The 9924-nt window shown below is 29.5% G+C and overlaps 1 protein-coding gene across 3 annotated transcripts; it reads right to left on the minus strand.

Moving 5' to 3' along the window:
- Positions 1-118: 118 nt before the first annotated feature.
- Positions 119-9924, minus strand: LOC112693596 (kinesin-like protein KIF21A). 3 transcript variants are annotated; one of them, XM_025568728.1, is made up of 22 exons: positions 9446-9924; positions 8519-8741; positions 8200-8454; positions 7922-8140; positions 7567-7861; positions 7310-7512; positions 6741-7215; positions 6292-6534; positions 5664-6207; positions 5392-5596; positions 5170-5325; positions 4608-4774; positions 4359-4511; positions 4104-4241; positions 3759-3912; positions 3568-3673; positions 3327-3504; positions 2369-2515; positions 2019-2307; positions 1745-1944; positions 1524-1646; positions 119-606 (listed from the first exon to the last, which is right to left on the minus strand). In XM_025568728.1, exons 1-21 carry the CDS (start codon positions 9487-9489, stop codon positions 1550-1552), a joined length of 4491 nt encoding a protein of 1496 aa, XP_025424513.1. In that variant the 5' UTR covers positions 9490-9924; the 3' UTR covers positions 119-606; positions 1524-1549. The 3 variants fall into 3 exon arrangements, with proteins under 3 accessions (XP_025424513.1, XP_025424512.1, XP_025424514.1); XM_025568727.1 differs by having other exon boundaries at positions 4359-4514; XM_025568729.1 differs by lacking the exon at positions 1524-1646 and having other exon boundaries at positions 4359-4514.

Here is a 9924-nt window from a genome sequence, read left to right on the forward strand (position 1 = left end):
AAATGAATAATACAAATAAAATGTTTGATCATTATAATTAATTAAAATACAGTTTTTATTAAAAATCAAAATATTTAACGTGTTCTACATAGATAAAATTAATAAATAAAACATTGTAAGTAATAATCAGTACCAAATACCATTAAAATAATACTAGATGGTTATTTGTTTTAATAATAAAATTGAGCATTTAATTTCCTAAGTATAAGCATGCAATTAGTTGTTCAGTTTATTGTGCTCCAAAAACACCCACTATTTAATGGATGTGAACCAATGAAGTGCATAAATGATAATAAATACCCTACCCATAATAAAAATTGTTTTTTCTGTTAAAATACATCTTTGGAGCCAGGAACGTTGATATAATTATTCAGTAAAGATTCTCAAAATAAATAAATAAATATCACAGATTGCTATAAATATTTTGTTTGCTTTGGCTTGTAACAAAATATGGTATGCACCGAAGATATCAGATCAACAATCAATACGAACATGATTAATATAAGTATACCGATGTATTGGAGTATTGCAGCAACGCATAAAATTGTCCGTCAAGCCATTGCCTCTAAACGGCTCTTAACACGCCATAACTTCACTGTTCCATCACTGTAAATATTAAACATGGACTAGTAATAAGTTATACACATCAAATATTCAATACACACACAAAACATGCAGATTTCATGCAATATACATAATGGATAAAAGGTTTTTAAAATAATGATCACAACATATATATTTATATAATATATAATGATACATTATATATTAATATAGAATATAGAATAAAAACAAATACTAAAATAATTATAGATTAGACTAAAAAAAAGTGATTGTTAATTTGTTTATAAAAATCTCAACAATTTTCTACAATTATAAAACAAAATAGTTATGTACATTATAACAAGTAATTACATAAAGTAAGGTGGTTAGGTGTAGGTAGGTGGGTAAAATCACTTCAAATGATAACTATGTTTATCAGTGGTGTGACGAGTTGTTAAAATATTTATTTTATAATACATTTATCTTACTACTCAGTTATATATAATTTATCACTTTCAGCTTTTACACATATTAAATGTTAATGTATAATGTAGTATTTAAATTTTTTTGACACCATCAAAATAAATTAATTTGATAAAATATGAACATTTTATTAAAAAGATAATAAATAAAATTATATTAATAAATTAATACCAACCCTCAAATTAAATTGTACAACCTAAAATCAAACTAAAATTTTAACCATTTCCAACTTATAAATAGTTGAACATTTAAAATAATAATAAATAATGTGAAACAACAATATAATAAAAGCATAATAATAATGAATAAATAAAAAACATGCATTCATGCAATATAAAGTGTTTTGTGTACATGCAAACATAAATATAAACAAAGTAATTATTTAGCTTATATGAACTAAAACTTAATAAAATTTAAAAGAAGAAAAACAAATAATACAAATGTAAAAAATTAATTGTAAGATAACATTATAGTTGTATATAAAATTAATCCCATACATAATATTTTCAAGTGGTACAAAGATTCACATGTTCAGGTTGAACATACGTCCTGTTGACATGGTCATGGTTGATGGAAATAAGATATTTTGAGCCATTCGCCACATCTTCACTTCTCCGCGGCTGAAATCATCGCATACACACACCACATGCAAAATTGTCCCGCCACCATACCACCACTAAATATTGTATACACTAATATAATAACAATTAACACATACTGAGCTGCTGTAAAGACGTGTGTTGAATTTGTAGCAATTGCATTAATTGGAGAATCATGTGCTTTTATTTCACCAAGAAGTGAGCAAGATGACTCTGACCATAATTTTAAAGACCCGCTACGACAAACACTTAATAAAAATGGTTGGTCAGGAACAACAGCCAATCCACATATCCAATCTTTGTGAGCATTATTTATTGACTAAAGGTACATACATATGGTTCATTAATAATTATTACATAAATATTAATAATAGTAATGGCTAAGTTACTCACAGTAACTAATTCTTGTTTATCTAGATCCCATTTCTTGATAGCATAATCTCTTGAGCCAGAAAACAATATTTGATTACGTATTGCAAGAGTTTGTATACCGTCATAATGAGGGGGTTCTAGGTTGACAGTAGGATTATAAGTTCCAACAGCTTCCTCATCAACTTCAAACATTTTAATATAATGGTCTTTAGATCCAGTAACTATAATATCCTTGTTATCAAACCGCCCAACTGCTAAACACATAACAGCAGCTGTGTGACCACTACTTAATTTTCCCCTAACCGTAAATCTTTAAAATAAAATTATGTTATAAAATAAACACATAAATATTTTTCAAAAAATAATTTTACTTTCTCATATCCCAAATTTTCACTTTATCACTCGTTGTCATATATAATGTTCGTCCATAGTTATTAAGGGCTATATCATTCAACAAAATTTCTCCAACTGGAATTTGTGATGACATAACTGATCCATTGTTTACAATGCCTGATGAGCTAAACAAATTAATATCAATTAATTAATAATTAAGTTAAAAAAATATTCTAATATTTAAGCTTAATACTATACAACTAGAAGCTATCCTAATAAAATTATATAAAAATATAATTTTTTTAAAAAAATGAATAACAAATTAGGGGTTAAATTATTTTTATTTTTAATGTAATAAATATTTTTGACTTATTTGTTTTGCTTTTTATTAGATTCAGTTAAATTATATAACTAAATTTGATTTCACAAAAAAAGAGGACTATGTCATAATTAACTTTAAATTCAAATTTTAATCCAGTTCCTTTCATATTTTGTTAAATATATTACATACTTATATATTAGTGCAGTGCTTGCCAAACTTTTTTGACTCAAGGCACCCTTTTTGATCCAAGGTTTTTCCAGGGCGCCTTTCTCTAAGTTATAGCATGACTAATCATAAAGAAAATGTTAGACCCAATAGTATTTCATGAAGGCATGGCGTCTTTAAACACACATCGCGGCACATACTTTGGGAAGCTATGTATTAGTGTATATTTGATTTTTTTTTAGACTAGTTTTATAAATACTGTAAATTATTTGGTGTTCAGTCAATTATGAAAATGTTAATATTATAATTAACAGGTAAAAATTTAAGTCTATTGTAATTGCTTTGCTATAATTATTTCTAATAAAAAGTAAGTTGATTCAAAAAAAAAAAAATTTAAGTATGGGATATTAGTTACAATCCTCAAATCTGGATAATAATAACTCAATCTAGACTTTTATTCTTAAAATTGAACTAAATTAAAGTAAAAAATAACCAGCACTAAATATTACCTTAATGTTTTAATGCATTTTGATAGTCGCATATCCCAAACTCTTACATATGAAGAAGTTACACTTAATACGAGTTGTGCATATTCATCATATTTTATTGCAACAACACTATTTGGATGGCCTGATAGCGTTTGAATTTCTTTACCATTATTAAGATCCCAAATTTTAACAGTCTTATCTAATAATAATAAAAAAACATTAAAACAAAAATCTAGTCCGAAATAAAAATTATGAAATTAACCTTTTGATGCACTAAACATCATGTCGTTAGTAGCATACACAGCTAGAACTGCTCTAGAATGGCCTTCTGTAACATGAGTACACACCAAAGGTGTTTTGGGTGAAATCTAAAAACATTTCTTAGTTACAGATATGGATAAATTATAATAATAATATACAATATTATTATGACAATTGTTATTTAAAATTTACTTTTCCTTGGTAAGGTTGAATCACTCCTTTGGATCGATGCAGTTCAGTTGATTGAGGTATACTTGACGTAAGGCGAGAAAAAACATCTTCATCACGACTAATTGCTCGGCGATAAGAAGGCGGAGAATTTGGAGGGCTTTTGTTAAGTCGGTCCCTTTTAGATTGAAAAAAAAGCACCAACACCAATGAGTTAGTTAGTAGTTAATTTATTTATTGAGTATATGATAAGTCAAGCTGATAAAATTCATTAATATAATACATACATACATTTATTATATTATACGTATAATTATAGTAAAAATGTGATTAGAAATTAAAAAGTTAATAGTTAGTGAGAGCACTCACATAGAACCAGGTTTGCCCAGTAAATTTGTGTTAGGAGCAATAATAAATGTGCCTCGTCTAATAGGGCGAGGTGATACTGATTCTTGCCTTTCAATTTGTTTTCGACCCATCACTGGTGAAGGCTTATATTTATCAGGTCTGAAATTCAACATTCATAAGATATAATAACATTTAAGAGTTACAAATTCAATGAATAATGAATTAAAAATGAATATTATTCAAATCAAATACTATTAATAGTTAATATAAATATACCTTAAAAAAGAAGAAGCACTTGGCACACGTGTAAGAGGTACTCGTTGTGGTTGTTGTTGGTCAACATTTTTGGAAGCATAAAGCAATTCTTGAGCTTGAGCAGCTCTGCGTCTATGTTTGCTTGCTCCAACATCATTTTTAGAGTGTGTACTACTTCTGAAATTGTAATGAAATCAAAATACAAATCATAATAATAGAAGTTATATTTGAAAATATAAATTGACATTCTTAAGTGATAGTATTACTTACGCCATGTCTGAAGGAGAAGTGGAACGTGATGAAGATGTTGAACTCACAACCGATCTGATGTCTCTGTCACTACTGGTAGTCATACTTGTAGGCATTTCATTTATGCGTTCTCGACTGGACAACATATGTTCAATTAATTGTTTTTGTATTTCATTCTCTTTTTCAAGCTTGAAATAGGAATAAAACAAGAACTTAAATAAACATAAATACTTCAGAATTAAAATTAAAAGCATAATACATGCATTATTTACAGTGTTTTATATAGCTTCTAATATCCTCATATTTTACAGTATACGAGAATATAATAGTTGCAGTACTTAAAATAAAAACATAAAAAATCACAATTTAAACAACTAAAGTTTTTAACAAACGCTTCTATATATTTTGTGAATAAAATTAGAATTTTTTATTTCTAACCTTAATTTAAACAATATTTAATTAAAATATAATGAGAATCAAGAAGATTAATCAAAATGTCATTAATTGTTTAATATTGGACTTTAACATATATTATATATATAATAAACATAAATTAAAATTTAATATATTCCAAAAATATTACTTGTTGCATTTTAGTTTCTAATTCTTTTACATTTAAGTCTCTTTGGGCTGCCAAACAAGAATTATGTAAAGACATCTGAAAGAGTTTGTCCAATACATATATAGCATCTGGTAAACTATTAATATGGCCATTTAGTTCCAAACTTTCAGTTACAGTCTGAAAATAGTTATGTTTATTACATCAAGTGAATTATAATGAAAAATAAAATGAACAGTTATAAACCTTAGAATCTTCAACTTGCAATATATTTTCTTGGAGTTCTTTAATACTGTCATCAACATAATCTAAATTAGCTCTAATTGCTTCAATTTCGTCTTCGAAATCACGGTGTAAATTACTATCACGAGGCTGTTGAACTTGTGCTTCAGCTAACTTTTTTAGTTTGAAATCTAAATCTGAATGTAATTTCTTTCTTTCTTGAAGTAGTCTAGAATTCAATAATTTTATATAAAATAAAATGTTTAAAAAATAGCTGAATAATTTAAATTATTTACCTTTCCATGTCTTTTTCTAAAGAATATAATGTCTGTTTATTTAATGTTAAAGCAGAAATATTTTTTTCTAAATTGATCCATGTTTGCTTGGAATTCTTTCGAATGGCTTGAGTGCCAATAATACCAGTTCGATTATTTACAGTTCTTGCAGCGCGACGAAGTGCAGTCACTTCTTCTTGTTTTCTCTTCAGTACAGCATCACGAACACGAGATTTTGATTCAAGATTCCTCATTCTAATTTCAGCTCGTCTAGACTCTTTTCTAAGTTGAGCAATTTCTTTGGCTTTTTTCATTTCTACCTCATGATGTCTAGTTGTTTCTTCTTTTATTTTATTCATTAATTTTACTTTAGTACGTTTCATGTCATTTACTTCATATTTAAGAGTTCGTACTTGATTTTCATACTGAGATTGATCTCTTAAAAGTTTGGCATGTTCTTTTTTAGCAGACTGTAAAGATTTTAATTCTTTTTGCATAGTACCAAGTCTTTTTTCATAATCATCTTTTACTTTTTTAACTTTTTCAGACTGATTATTATTATTACCTAAATATTAATACATTTTTACAAATTTTTAATAATTAACTATCTAAATTTATTGAAATTAATAGAATAAAACTAAATAATTACCACCAAGAGAAGTAAGAACTGTATCTCGTTCATCTTGAGTTAATTTAATTTTTGTTTGTAACTGTTGTAGTTTGTCTTCATAATGCTGTCTTAGGTTAGCTAATCTACGTTGGGATAGTTCCAATTCTTCAATAAGCTTTTGCTTTAAATTTATTTCAGATGTCAAGTTAGCTAACTCTTGACTATATTGACTATCTACACTTGCTCGTTCATTTTCATCATCAGATGAATTTACATCACTATCTGAATATTAAATAAATAATAAATCAGTTAAATTGTATTTTAATAAATTAACATATAACTTACAAAAAATACATTAACATCTAATCAGTTAATAATTATTTTAAGATTTTAAAATATTTTAAGGAAAAATTAACAATAATTGTACAAGTTTGTATTAAAATAAATTATATGAAATGAATGTAATAAACATTTATTCAAATAAATACCATCAGAGTCAGAAGGTTCACTTTCTGTTTCTTGTAACTTCACTGATTTTAATCTTTCCAATGTTTGTTTTTCATTTTCTAACTCTTGTTTAGCTTTTGCAATTAATTCTTTTGAATTGTAATCTTCATTAGAACAACTGACGTAATGATTTTTTGGAAGTGAAGAAGTATTCTTACGTAATTGACCACACATATGTTCTGATTCTAATAATTTTGCTCGTAACTCTTCTATTTCTTTTAAATAACCTTGTACCACATCAGTCATATTAGATTCTATACCAGCATCTGTGTTTAACCATGCCCCTGTAGCTTTTTCAGCTAATAGCTGTGTATTCTTAATGGTTAAAGAATCAATAGTTTCTTGCATAGCTTTTATACGAGTTCTCATGTTACTTAATTCAGTTTGCAACATTGTATTCTCAAGATATGTATCATTTACACATTCCTCTCCATTTTCATTTACAGTTCTCTTACCCTGAAGAAAAAACAATATGTAATTAATTAAAAGCACATAATTGTAAGTAATAATGAAGTTAATAGCAAAAAACTTATACTGTATTCTAATATACCTGTTTATATTCCATAATTTCTAGTTGAAGTTGTTGTATCTCTTGTCGCAAAAACTGTATAGTTCTTGAAGATTTGTCTTGGTTCACTACAACCTTATTTTGAATATTACGTGCCCTATTAGCATATTTTAAGGTATTTAATGTTTCCATAAAATCTCTATCACTAGGCGAGACACATGCAATCATTACAGTACGACTGTTACCTGCACAACATACAAATTGTATTATAGTGTTTTTATTGAAAATTTAATAATTACCTCCTAGTGAGTCTTGAAGTAACCTTGTCAGTTTTGAATCTCTATAAGGCACATGTAGAGCTTTTCTAGACCTATCTCCCAGAGCTGATATAACATTTCCTAATGCTAATAAACCACAATTAATTGATATCCCTTCTTTGGCTCTATCTCCAGTAGCACCAGTTCGTTTCAATCTCTCAGACCCAGCCAGATCCACAAAATGAAATTTAGCAGTAAGTGTTTCAAATTCACCAGGATTACGAGTATTACTAGAATTTGTACCACATTCTTCCAAAGTAGATTCAGTGCCTTCATCCTAATAACAATTTTTTTGCTTAAATATTTTTAATAAAATACAGAGAAGTAATAAATATACCTCATGTTTAACAAATCGTTTTTGTTGAATATTAATAGTAAAGACTGCATGACTTCTGGATGATTGAGAATTCATCGCAGTAGCTGCAGTTGTACGAGATAAAGCGCCTTGACGTAAATTTGACAATGCTTCAGAAGCTGAATTTATAGGTTTCCAGGAAACACCAGTCACGTAAATATTGTGCTGCATATCCTCATGAATACGAATACCACTTTTTGTCTAACAAAATACAATAAAAAAATAAATTGATTATAGTTAATAAATTACAATTAATATACTTTAGCTATAGAATAATCATTAGCAGTATCGAATAAATCAATAATTTCTTCATTATATAATTCTAAAAATTGTGCAGTAACAGCAAAATGAGGCGGAGGATCTCCAGAATCTAAGGACTGTTGTTTTATAGTTTGTATTCCATCAAATAGTTGATGAATGGCTCGTGGTATAATGCCTACGGCGGATGGATCAGTATCATCAATATTCTCCAAATCAAAACCTGTACCCATGGTATAGGTTTTGCCAGATCCAGTCTAAACAATAACACATATTTTGGTTAAAATTGAAGATTTATATAATATTATTTTTGTTAAATACCTGGCCATAAGCAAGGACTGTTGCATTATAACCCTGTAAGGCACCAGCGACAAGATTAGAAGCACAGTTCTCATATACAGTCTGTTGGTTCTCGTGTGTATCAAACACAAAGTCATAAGTAAATGATTTATCAGAACCCAGAGTTACTTGTGGTTCTCCAGGAGTCACATTTGTACAAATACGACAGCCATCGATCACTTCACGGGCAATTTGAGGCCGTATTCTAAAAATATCACCATCCTATTAGTATAATGTTATAGATGAGACACTTCATGAAAAGTGTTTCACAAGAGGAAAGCAGATGGTACAAAAAGAGAATGTACAACATAAACAAATTATAAAAATAAAGAGCTCATTGTAGTTTTTATTATGGTTGAAAAAAAAATAAAAAAATAATAATAGTAATATTGACTTCAGGTCGACTCGTCGTTGTTGAATAACAAAACGTAAACAAAAACAAAAAAAATGAACGGACCAACTATTCGGTCATTCCCATATATGGAAAAACCGCTCGTTGCCCCCACATGGAAATTTACTTTTCCGCCACTCCTCGTCTGTCGTCATTCCCCGGAGACGCTCGACGGATTCTTGCCTGTTTCTCGACCTGTATGTGTCACGTTCCGTCACAGAGAATTACGAAGGCCGTGCGGCCCGTTAAGGATTTTTAATTTATTACACGTTACACACACGCACAACAATATTAATGACAATATAATGAAATGCCCACAATTATGGACACAGAAAGTACGACGGCTATATTATTAATAATATAATAAAGAGACACGAAGGCCGCGTGAAAAACATTGTCCGGTAAGGTCATGATTAGGTCCACGGGGGTGGAGCTACGAAGCTCCGATCTTAAACGTCTATAGGAAAACGGTTTCCACACGCTTGAAATATCAACCGTATTATGTATTTACTACTTACCTCACGGCCACTTTAACGGACGATTCGTCCTCGGAAAAAGACATGACGATGAGGCAGGGAACGTGGTAGAAGCGTCAGTGGTGTACGGCGGGATCACCGGACATCGTCGAGTGGACGGACTATTGTTGTCTCACAAGTATTCTACGGAAGCCCGCGGCGCGTACATCCGGAATTCGAGAGAAAAACCATTTCCGAGTGATGGGTCATCATCGTCGCACGCACACGCGCGCTACACACATCGTTGATGACGGAAAAAAAAAAAAATCGAAACCCGTCTTTTCGACGGACCGATAACAACATTTAATTATGATCAATGTTTGATAAAATAATAATAATACAGCAACAATAATAGAATTGAAGAAAACGGCGTCCAATATCGAGTATATGCGGTCGGACAGATTTACAGCGGGGACGACGAGCACCTATCAGACACCTGGCGTCGGCGGCGGCTGGTGACTGTCCGTTCGCTGCCGCAGCTG

The sequence above is a fragment of the Sipha flava genome, unplaced genomic scaffold (genome assembly GCF_003268045.1).
Source record: "Sipha flava isolate LNK unplaced genomic scaffold, YSA_version1 88_pilon_pilon, whole genome shotgun sequence".
Classification (NCBI taxonomy): domain Eukaryota; kingdom Metazoa; phylum Arthropoda; class Insecta; order Hemiptera; family Aphididae; genus Sipha; species Sipha flava.

What these genes read in the sequence shown, in the direction of transcription:
- LOC112693596 (XM_025568727.1), bottom strand. Translation starts at nt 9,489, where the DNA reads ATGTCTTTTTCCGAGGACGAATCGTCCGTTAAAGTGGCCGTGAG. An exon ending in AACGATTTGTTAAACATGAG is followed by an intron (nt 7,862 to 7,921) that starts GTATATTTATTA and finishes AATTGTTATTAG; the next exon opens with GATGAAGGCACTGAATCTAC. An exon ending in TGAACCTTCTGACTCTGATG is followed by an intron (nt 6,535 to 6,740) that starts GTATTTATTTGA and finishes TTTAATATTCAG; the next exon opens with ATAGTGATGTAAATTCATCT.